This window comes from Lepisosteus platostomus, chromosome 4, assembly GCF_059453375.1.
Source record: "Lepisosteus platostomus isolate fLepPlt1 chromosome 4, fLepPlt1.hap1, whole genome shotgun sequence".
In the NCBI taxonomy this organism is placed as follows: domain Eukaryota; kingdom Metazoa; phylum Chordata; class Actinopteri; order Semionotiformes; family Lepisosteidae; genus Lepisosteus; species Lepisosteus platostomus.
In genome coordinates, this window is record NC_142614.1 from 69,503,761 (window position 1) to 69,515,857 (window position 12,097).

Genomic DNA, 12,097 nt, shown 5'->3' on the forward strand with positions numbered 1-12,097 from the left:
GCTCTTGTGGCTGTGGAAAGGAGACGCGCGTGTGACTGTGAGCTGTGGGTAAGCTGCAGCAGGCTCTGCTCATGGCGTCTGCTCATTAGTGATCACTTTCTGGGCCCTCGATTCCAGCAGAGACTAGGGACAGGTTTTGAGGAGGGAGAGAGGACAGGAGATGTTAACCTGCTGTCGCTTAGGGTTTAACCATTCTAAGATATCCCATCAACTGAAATGATGCATTATTTCTCCTGTAGAAGCTGGACATGTGCATTTTAGGTAAATGAAGATAAAAAGACAAAGTGCATGTAAAAAAAAAACTGCAAACATTTTTAAAAGGAGGTCCTTTTCCTTCATGCGTTCCTCTAAGTTGAAATGCTAAATTTCCCGCATCACCCATTAGGTTCAGCCTGCATCCTATCAAGGGAGAACGAGAGTTTCTTGCTTCTCCTGCAATTCTGTGATGTAAGTCTGTCATTCATCAGTTGCAGAAAAATGCCATTCAGACGGGTTTTACTGTATGTCTTCAGAAACACCAGTGTCTGTGCAATTTCTGAACAATTTATACAATCTCACCTGAAGGTACATGAATCACACTGATCAAGACAGAACATTTAGGTGTCTGGTTTGCTTCAGTCTGTCTGATTCCATAACTTAAACAATCACAACCTTAATTCAAGCACTTACTATACTTGCAGTAATTACCTGGCAAGGAGACTTAACTTACCATTAAATAACTTGTAGAAACCAAGATCACACTGAAATACAGTGTGTTCCGTTACACGATACTAACCTTCCTGAACATTGTACTAATTTCAGTGCTCAGTATTCTTAATAGCATTGTACAGAGCAAAGTCACATTTGTCATAAATAATTTACTTTCAGAAAACAGTGGAATTGAGGACAGGAGATTAAAATGACCAGTTAAGAACATTTATGTTGTGTGCAGTTAGCTATTCCCCTGTTGAATTGGAAGTGTGCTTTGGATCATAATCATGATGGAATTAGAGAATGGCACAGTGTAGACGTTATTTCCACCTTCCATGTTTTGGTGTGTGACAGGCACCATAGCTCTCTACAAGTTGGTTCAGCCCTATCTGGAGGAGGGGTGCATCCTTCCCCAAAAGCATGCCTGCAAGCTCCCGGGAGGCCACAGTGTTAGTGAGAGCTGAGGGTGTCCTGGTGACCTGACCCTTCCCTGTGTGGTAAACCAATTGTGTTCCATTGCTCCTGGTCACAGTCCTGGCAAGCAAGTAAAATAACCCAAGTTTAAATCTGTGACCATGAAATCAACCTTCTCATCCACCCCTCCACAGAATGCTGAAGCAGGTTCATAGATGGGGATAATTAGGAGGCCATGATTGGTAAAGGCCAGTAGGAAATTTGGCCAGACACCAGGGTAACACTCCTAGTCTTTTCAAGAAACACCCAGGGATTTGTAATGACCACGGAGAGTCAGGACCTCGGTTTTACATTTCACCAAAGGACCCATACAGGCCACAGGGAGAGCGCTCCCTACTGATCCCATTAATACCTCTTCCAGCAGCAACCTTAGCTTTCCCGGGAGGTCTCCCATCTGGGTACAGGCCAGGCTCACATTTACTTAGCTTACGGTTGCCAGTGAGTTGCAGGGTGATATACAGTTGTGAGTAAAGTTTGTGGAATTATATGGATTTCTGCAAGAATGGCTCCTAAAATGTGATCTGATCTTCATGTAAGTCATAATAATAAATAAAGACAGTCTTGTTTAACAAGCAACACACACAGCATTTTAAATTGCCATATCTTTATTGAACAGATGGTTTAAACAATCAAGGTCATTGATAATTCCAAAGGGTTCACAAATGTTTTCTCACAACTGTACTTTAGCTGGTGTCTTTTAACTGTTGAGCTGCTCAGCAGGCCTCTAATAGTGCTGTTAATTCCAGTTTTCAGATAGTTTTTTTTTCCATTCTCCTGCTGTTTGTCGGAGCTGGCTGCCTCTGCGGAATTGCATGAGACTCCAGACAGAAGGAGTTTCAGCATTTTGTTGTGAGGCAAAATAAACCCCTTGAGCTTAATCTGTGGAAGTGCATGCAGTTTGCTTAATCTGGTTTTACAGCTGTGTCACAGGTAATACTCTCAGTGCGCTTCTGCAAACAGTTCATCTTTGGAACATTCCCAAGATGCTTTTGTGTTTTGCACAGAGGAAAGTCATTTTTTAGACAGCCAATAAAATGATAACGCATTTCAGGACAGATGTGTGTATGCATACAGTACCACTGGGCTATTTGTTTAGATGTAAGAAACAGAAAGACAATGCAAAGCATTCTGTATTCAGGACAAAGACGTAGGTTTCCACCAAGAATATTTTTGTGAAATTATTTGTCAGAATGAATTACAGATACTAAACAAGACTGAAATCTAAATAGTTGTCATTCACGAGCAGCTGCTGACTTTTTCAACAGGTGTTGGTAAAAGTCACACTGTGTAGCTACAGTATCTGTAGTTCTAGATACCTTATACTATAAAATGTAGTTGCCCCACCACATGTGAAACTGTATTATTACTGTAAGTGACTAATTTAATGAGGGTGAAAATTCCTGTGCTTGGTCTGAGGTGCTTGACTAAACTACGTCTATGAACCATTGAGCTATAAAAACTAATTTTCTTTGAATGATAAATGATAAATATTTGTATTTTTGGCATATTAAGGTTCTGTGGCCAAACACTCTTTTACAAAAGTTTACATTTTGTATTGGAACTGAAAAGGGATTAAAGTTTCTTTAGGAAGTCATGACACTGTAGTATACAGTATACAATTAACATTTAGCTTTTTTTTCTTCATAGTTCACTTAATAATAGTAAATGGATATAATGACTTTTCTACTGTTTTTTAAGTTTTCTACTTCAGCACCATGGACAGAGCTATTTGAACCGTTTATTCAAAAAATATGCTTTTTTATAGGTTTGACTGGAAAAAACAATGTTTAAAAATGCTAATTTGTCTATGATAACTGTTCTGAAGATAATTGCATCAACACTGCTAAAGAATGTTACCAGATAAACTCCCTATATTGCTCAGTGACGATGGCCATACTGTACACTTGAATCCTTTAAAACATAATATGTTTATTAAAAAAAAAATTGTTTTTATGTTCGTGGACAAGTATGATATGTTGATGGCTTAATATTATAGTGCCCTCTCTGTCCATATGGTTGTCTCTCTGCTTTTTTATTACGCTATAATTTTTTTAATGCATGTTTATTCATTTATACCCTATGCAATTTCCATTTTGAACCTTTACATTGTGTGATACAGTATATTAATCTAACTGAATTTAAAGGTTAGATTAATTTAATTGTAGGAAAACTGGCCCTGATGTGAGAGTGTGCATGTGTGTGCCCTGCGATGGACTGGCATCCCATCTGGGGTGTATCCTGCCTTGTGCCTGTTGCTTGTTGGGATAGGCACTGGTCCCCTGTAATCTTGAATTGGGTGAAGCAATTAGAAAATGGATGGACTCGACAACTCAAAAACTCAATCTTTTTTACCTTCTTCTGGGTGTTTACACAGTCATTTTAATCTTAAATATTTACATATTTAATCTTCAGTATGCACAGAGTCACTGAGTATACAGCATTCACAGTGGGGATACTCATTCCCAAACAATAATAATAATAGCTTACACTTATATAGCACTTTTCTGGATACTCCACTCAAAGCGCTTTACAAGTAATAGAGACTCCCCTCCACCACCACCAATGTGCAGCCCCCCCTAGATGATGTGACAGCAGCCATAGTGCGCCAGAACACTCACCACACATCAGCTGTCAGTGGGGAGGAGAACGAGTAATGACGTCAATTCATAGATGGGGATTATTAGGAGGCCAAGATTGGTAAAGGCTAATGTGAAATTTGGCCAGGATGCCAGGGTTACACCCCTACTCTTTTCGAGAAACACCCTGGGATTTTTAATGACCACGGAGTGTCAGGACCTTGGTTTTACGTCTCATCCGAAGGACGACGCCTGTTTACAGTATAGTGTTCCCGTCACTATACTGGGGCATTAGGACCCATAGAGACCATAGGGTGAGGCCTCAATAACACCTCTTCTAGCAGCAACCTTAGTTTTTCCCAGGAGGTCTCCAATCCAGTTACTGACCAGGCTCACACCTGCTGAGCTTCAGTGGGCTGCCAGTCGTGAGGTTCAGGGTGATATAATTGTAATGGGAACATGGGGGACTATACGTCCTTCAATGAGATGTAGAACTGAGGTCCTGACTCTCCAAGGTAATTAAAAATCTCAGGGCGTTTCTCAGAAAGAGTAGGGTGGTAACCCTGGTGTCCTGGCCAAATTTCCCCCTGGCCTTTATCGATCATTGCCTCCTAATATTCCCTATCTTTGAACTGGCTTCATCGCTGTATTCTTCTTCCCTACTGATAGCTGATGTGTGGTGAGCAGACTGGTGCACTTTGGCTGCCGTCGCATCATTAAGGTGGGTGCTTTACATCAGTGGTGCAGGGGAGTCTCCACTACCTGTAAAGCACTTTGAGTGGAGTGTCCAGAAACTTACTATATAATAGTAAGAATTATTATATTCAAAAGCTGCATAGTGATCAATATTCTATGCCTTCTAAAGTGGGAAAACTTTTATTGTAATTCAGTTGTCAAATATGTAATAAGTAATAAAATAAATAATACAGTTTTTTAAACTTTACAGTCAAAGTTATCAGCTCATTATTTGTGCAGTTTATTAAACAGCTTTTTTTGCTCAAGTTTATTAAGGTTTCCAGTAATTGTTGAGCCCACTGTAACTGCTGAGTATAAAAGCTATGTTATAACCATTGCATGGACTTTGAGCGGCTCTATCGGCTGCTGTGCTTTCTGACTGCAAGAGAAGCTGCTCTAAATGCAGAGCACGCGGCCCAGTACACCACACTGCGGGCTGGTTTTCAGTGCTCGCTGGCAGGCGTTCAAGCCATTTCCTGTGCAAAACAGCTAGTCTAGGGTCCAGGCGTTTTCCCTCTGAGAAATTAGAATCGAGTTTCTCCTGGGCTGCTGGTTAGGTAACTGTAATAGGCAGGGCAATAAACCTGGTCGTAACTATGCAGAAACAATGAGATACCTGTCTTCTGAGACTTTTCCATCTGTACAAAATAAATGCTTTGAATGTGAATACAGCTCTGCTGTAGACCGTACTTTTAATGGTGGCTGTATATGGCCAACCAGCAAGAGGAAAAGCTTCTGTACTTATCAATTCAAAAAATTGCCAAAGGGCTCTGCACTTAATTAATCCCTTGGTTGGTGTTCACTTGACTAATGTATAATGAAGGAAAGGTTTAAAAGAAACTGGGGAGATATGGGGAGCAGACTCTTACGATGACTGAAGGTAAAGATAACTAAGCTTGACAGATGTAAATAAACAGTACTGTGTCAATGCACTTTGTTTCTTCTTTAGTTTTTTTTACAAAATTAGCATTTTACTGTACACTGATTTAAATGTATAATTTCGACTGTTGCATTTACAATTTGGGATCTAAAACCTAACAAAAATGCAATAAGTAAATGTCTGGCCCCTTTTTAATTTTTGCAGAAGAAGACATTAACTGTGCTTCCAATTATGACTAGGATACTTGTTGTTTATAAGTCTGCTGTAATAAATGATGCATTCTTTAATTAGAATTATCCATGAACATTAATAAATAATGTTGATTGCTGGAAGTTTGTAAAGAAGAACATAGAACCATTAATGCATATGGAAAGTAGGTGTTCTGTAAAATGTTTGCAGAATTCCTGCATACCAGGTGACAGCTATAAAATATCACTGAGCAGTGTATGAAGTCCACCATCTTACACCACGCATGGTGTTGTATAGTCTTCTGTCAGTGTCCATTAAACCCCTCATTCACTTCTGCTGACAGTGAGCACTGGCTGATCTACAGTACTCCTCACTCTAGTATGGAGACTGCATTATGTTGAATTAGAAAGGAATTAAAATGCACATGGCTTCAAAAACCTTAGTCAGTGTTTGTCCTCAGAGGGCTTCTTCTAACCTAATTAGAGACGTGCGTTTTAAGTGCTGAATCAAAGTATCCCCTGTTCCACCAGAATTCTCTAAGCTTTCATTAAACTAGGAGACATACTGTAGGAGACGTTCAGGAGTCCAGTTTTGTTTAATCGATTTTCACTTAATTTCTTGGAGACCACAAATAAAGAGACTGAAGGCAGTCTAAGAACAACTCTGCTGGAGTTCTAGGCTGTTAAGGCGGTGCTTCTGCTGGAGAATAGGGGCTGATGGTGGCCTGTCCTCTGATTTCAGAGAAACAGAGGGAGCTGGCCAGGAAGGGCTCCCTGAAGAATGGCAACATGGGCAGCCCTGTGAATCAGCAGCCCAAGAAAAATAACGTCATGGCCAGAACAAGGTAAGAAAAGGGGGCGGGGGAGAGCATCTGACCACTAAAAGGTCAGCTGGCACAGGAGGTTTAATTCACCGGCCTTGCACCTACGAGCAATGGGTTCAAAATCAAGAGATTAGTCAATAGGTTTTTACTTCAGATCACATGCAGCTGAGCACAGGTTTAGTGATGTGCAGAGTGCAGAATATGCGTGTTTGCTTAAGTATGAAAGAGAACACATAATATGTACTCTTCAAGAGCCTAATAGTAGCCCATCTTTATATTTCTGTTTTGTGTGGGTGTTTTGAGTTGTACACAGTGGGTACATAATAAGTCTAGTGTTTTTTTTTATACATGTAGTTTAAAATCATAGGTTAAGTTACTAGCTGTTCACTTTTTTGTATCAGGTTTTTACAGTCTGGTTTTAAGGCCATAAAACTTAACAGAAAGTGACCAAACATGATTGAATTTGATCCCTGAATGCAAGGGATTGCTTGATACTGTTCCTGTTATATCTTTATATCATATCTTGATAGATAGATGTCATATCACCCTGCAACTCACAACTGGCAACCCACTGAAGCTAAGCAGGTGTGAGCCTGGTCAGTACCTGGATGGGAGACCTCCTGGGAAAAACTAAGGTTGCTGCTGGAAGAGGCGTTAGTGGGGCCAGCAGGGGGCGGTCACCCTGCTGCTCATGTGGGTCCTAATGCCCCAGTGTAGTGACGGGGACACTATACTGTAAACAGGCACCATCCTTCGGATGAGACGTAAAACCGAGGTCTCTGTGGTCATTAAAAATCCCAGGGTGTTTCTTGAAAAGAGTAGGGGTGTAACCCCGGCATCCTGGCCAAATTTCCCCATCGGCTGTTATCAATCATGGCCTCCTAACAATCCCCCTCTGTGAATTGGCTTCATTACTCTGCTCTCCTCCCCACTGATATCTGATGTGTGGTGAGCGTTCTGGCGCACTATGGCTGCCGTCGCATCATCCAGGTGGATGCTGCACATTGGTGGTGGTGGAGGGGAGTCCCCATTACCTGTAAAGCGCATTGAGTGGAGTGTCCAGAAAAAGCGCTATATAAGTGTAAGCAATTATTATTATTATTATTATTATTATTATTATTATTATATCTTTACATTGATACTTTCTTCCCAGTTTTCCATAATGGGTGTTCTATCTCTTCAATAAACATGTGGACAATATGTGATGTTTTCACATAGGTGAAGAGAAATGGTTTTTATAATAAAATATCAAAATAAATATAGCGAGTTTGTATCAAGGAAATCAATATTCTACCCCTTTAGCGTTTTTACCGCCTCATGTTTTTTAATGGCCCGAGTACCTACTGACAGACCCAGTTTCAAAAAGGAAAGCAGGGCCTAGCAGGAGTAAAGAAACAGTTCAAAAACAGCGGCATATATTTTAAAAACATTTGGAACGATGCTGATGCCTAGGTCTCTCTCTGGAGAGGGCTGTCTACAAGGCTGAGTGCCAATTGTCATTGCTTTTTCGAGGGTTTTGGGGGGATTACCTAAGGGTTCCCCACACAGTATCTAAGAATTCCCACACTGGAAGATGAAGTCACAAAACTTTCTAAAAGCAGAAAAGGAGACCACAATTTAGTAATCCATAGTTTTTGCAGTGCAGTTTAAAAATCCTAATGTAAATATAAAGCTGTAACTATAACTATTCCTTTGTATCTGTGACTTTAGTCTAGGTTGGTGAAAGGTGAGGGATCTGTATGGTCAGTTTATGCAGATTTGAAAGCCTGCTGAAGTCATTCTCAAAAAAGTGAAAATAAGGGGGAGCCCTACATATATCAGGTATCCTTAAATAAACAGAATATGTAACTAAAACTGTAGTGTGTACTCTGCTTTTGTAAAAGGAATCTATGACAATTAAATAATGGTTCAAAACAAATTTCAAAGGTATGTAAGCTGAAGTATGCCAGGACGTTTACAGTTACACCATATGCTATAGTAGGGAACTGGTTTAAACCTGTTAGTTAGAGAAACTGTTGCTCAAACTACAGATGTCATCAGTAGTTTGGGCAATAATACTGTTGGAATTCTTTTTCCCTTCTGTACTTTCCTTGATTCTTTTTAGGCTGGTTGTCCCAAACAAAGGATACTCTTCTCTAGACCAGAGCCCTGATGAGAAGCCCTTGGTGGCACTGGATACAGACAGGTAAGAGCAGCGTGGCTTCTAGACACAGATACAGACGGGTAAGAGCAGCGGGGCTTCTAGACACAGATACAGCAGGTAAGAGCAGCGGGGCTTCTAGACACAGATACAGACAGGTAAGAGCAGTGGGGCTTCTAGACACAGATACAGACAGGTAAGAGCAGCGTGGCTTCTAGACACAGATACAGACGGGTAAGAGCAGCGGGGCTTCTAGACACAGATACAGCAGGTAAGAGCAGCGGGGCTTCTAGACACAGATACAGACAGGTAAGAGCAGTGGGGCTTCTAGACACAGATACAGACAGGTAAGAGCAGCGTGGCTTCTAGACACAGATACAGACGGGTAAGAGCAGCGGGGCTTCTAGACAGAGATACAGCAGGTAAGAGCAGCGTGGCTTCTAGACAGATACAGGCAGGTAAGAGCAGTGGGGCTTCTAGACACAGATACAGACGGGTAAGAGCAGCAGGGCTTCTAGACACAGATACAGACGGGTAAGAGCAGCGTGGCTTCTAGACACAGATACAGGCAGGTAAGAGCAGCGGGGCTTCTAGACACAGACACAGGCAGGTAAGAGCAGCGGGGCTTCTAGACACAGATACAGATAGGTAAGAGTGGAACTCTATTCTAAACTCATAATATCTTCTATTATTTCTTGCACAGTTATTGAAAAATAACTCATTAATCATTAATGTGGGTTTTCAAATGTTTTTTCTATTATCATCTACCAATCCAGTTTTTTTTTACTGTTTGCTCTTACTGTTCAATTGTTTTAAATTAAATCAATATTATTACGGAGCTCAGTCTCTTTATTAGATACTGATAAAACCCGAGATTTTACATTTTCTGTACACTTGTGATGAAGGAGTTTTTCAGCTTTTTATGCAGTGTTAGCTGACTAGGACATTAAAACAGCTGACTAGCCCATTAAACCTTATCAGTGTTAAAGATAACATTCAGGCAGAACGATCTTGCGCTCAAATGGATGTGACTGTGTTATCATCTAACCCACATATTATGAATATGTTCATGCATGGTTTTATATGCCACAGAGAGACTTCATATATGATGTCAGTCTAAACTTTCAGTGTAATTTGAGGTAATCCAAGTTTTAATTATTGCCTTATTTAAAGACCACCTGTTTAGATTATCAGTAGTTGAATCCATAACTACCTTTTAGAACACCTCCTGACACATTATGGGGTCTCTTCAAAGTTATACCAAATCTTAGATTTGGTGAGTTACCTAACCCATTATTATAAGAGGTTTGTCATACAAAACAAAGTGATCAGGTGTGTTTACACCTTATGCTGTACAGGGCAGTTGCACATGTGTGCTTTAATCTCTGAGAAGAATCTATGTCCTGGATACACATGGGATCAGAATCTACTCTTTTCTTGCATCAGTTCTTAATCATGGATGGGGTGCATATTGAAGAAAAACATTAATATACTGTAGCAGCAGCTGATAAAGCAAATTTATCTTCTGTTGCTCTTCACATGGTTAGGATCTTCACATGTGTTTCCATGATTTTTCAAGTATTGGAAGCACAGTTGCTGAGATACTCTCAGACTTGACTGCTAATCCTAATATATATGTTAGGGCTCTGAAGGGCCGATCATGTTAAGGCTGTGAAGATTAAAGATTTCTCAAAGCCCATAGTTTCTCATTTCACCTCAGACGGCCATGATCACACTGATCTCTCTGTCTCTGTTCTCAAAGAAGGGTTTCTCAACTCCACAGCAGAAAGACAACAGAAACTAAACTCATCCTGAAACTAGGTTCACACCTCCCCCTTTCTCTCAAGGACCGGCTTATTTTCGTGTGATCTTCTCTATTCTCATGCAGGTTTCCTCTCTGCCTCTCTCCTCTCCCTCCTCCACTTTTCCAGCTTTTGGTCTTCCGTGCTATTTCATCTTTGCCGTCTACCCTGTCTTTCTCACACGTGAAGAAGGCTCCACAGCCGAGACGTTGGGTTTCCTTTCTTTTCTTTTCAGCCTGGAATAAGACCGTAACCTGTTCCTTTGTAGCCTACACATGCTGACGCAGCTCCCTACTTGAACTACTAATGTGTCATCTTCAATCATCCTCATTGATTCCACGTCACCCTTTGTCTGCCCACTGCTAATCAGGGCATTCCCATTATTCTTCCGCTACGCTCCACATGCTGATCCGGTGTGATTTTGCAAGCTTATTAATTTAAACTTCCAGCTTTACTAGAGGTCTGCTTTTGTCTCTTGGGCCCCTAGTCTGTGTTCTGTGTTCTACCAAGGTTCAGCTTTTTAGGCATACTGTACTGTATGTCAGACAAAGTAAATGTCTGTGTTTTAGAGAAGTAAATCCGAAATGTCAATGTAGTGTTTTTGATGGGAAAATAGGATGGAAGCCTTCATGCATTTTACAGTGCTACCCTATTTTTTTTTTTGCTGAGTTTTGGGCATGAAGTGGGAAGACACATTATTTCTGTTTTAGTGAGTGTTGGCATTTTTGTTTCTGAAATGATTTACAATGATCAGAAACAAAATTCTTGGATTATGTGTCAAATCAGATGAGAATAGACACTACTGTTAATAAGATAATAAACTATAAATAACTCAAAACAAGGACATGAATTATAATGTTTCGACCTTGTTTTCAGACACTGACAGTTTTTTTTTTGTTTGTTTTGGAATAAAATCCAACTCAGCGTTTGATTCCTAGTTTTGAATTTAAATTGAAGCTTCACAATCTGCCTTTGCTTGCCTAGAAGCCTTTGCTCGTAGTATTGTACCAGACTAGAATTTCCTTGTAACCTTCCTACAGAAAACAGCCAATAAAAGAGTGTAATTCCTTTACTGCCTTTAGAAACAGACTTTAGTGTCATGCTTTTTTCCCTTGAGTCCCTTAAGCAGTCTGCTTTGGATTAAAATTTGGATTGAAAGACATTTCAATCTTATCGTAAGAATGTCTAAGATTGTCTTTAAGCTGTCTGCACAATGTAGGATCCAAAATGGCAACATTGTCTTTTATGAATTTTGCTCGACTGTTAACGTTTTCTAGCTTCACCACATCTTGATTCGTTACAGCAGGGAAAGATTTTCGGATTCTTTGGTCTGCCTTTAAATTATATGTACAGTAAATATTTTTTAATAGTAATAATAATTCCTTACAATTATATAATGCTTTTCAGGACATTCCACTCAAAGCGCTTTACAAGTAATAGGGACTCCACTCCACCACCACCAATGTGCAGTACCCACCAGTTTGACAGATGTTCTATTTATACAAGTTGTGTGTCATTTTAGTTTTCCTGTTTTCATTTTGGTTCTTTTATGCTATGATTTATTGTTGAGCTTTATAAAAAATAATTTTAAGAAAGGTTGATATAAAAGGAAAAAAATCATTTTTTCTCAAGAAGTTAAGCATTTCTTTAGGAATATAAATATGAAACCCATTTATCTGTAAGGCAGTATCTATCCATCAGTTCAGTGAATCAATCACTTCCCCACATTGAACGGAGTAGCTCAATATGGATAAGTGCTTTTAAAATTGAGAACAGGAGGCATTTTTT

The 12,097-nt window shown here is 40.0% G+C and overlaps 1 protein-coding gene across 2 annotated transcripts in view; it reads left to right on the forward strand.

Moving 5' to 3' along the window:
- fam219aa (family with sequence similarity 219 member Aa) overlaps nt 1-12,097 on the forward strand; it is a 48,144-nt gene that overhangs the window by 24,998 nt on the left and 11,049 nt on the right. For both annotated transcript variants that reach the window (XM_088630505.1, XM_088630504.1), the window contains exons 3-4: nt 6,286-6,388; nt 8,472-8,552. In XM_088630505.1, coding sequence (XP_088486631.1) covers nt 6,286-6,388; nt 8,472-8,552 — 184 coding nt within the window. The remainder of the gene's footprint in view (nt 1-6,285; nt 6,389-8,471; nt 8,553-12,097) is intronic.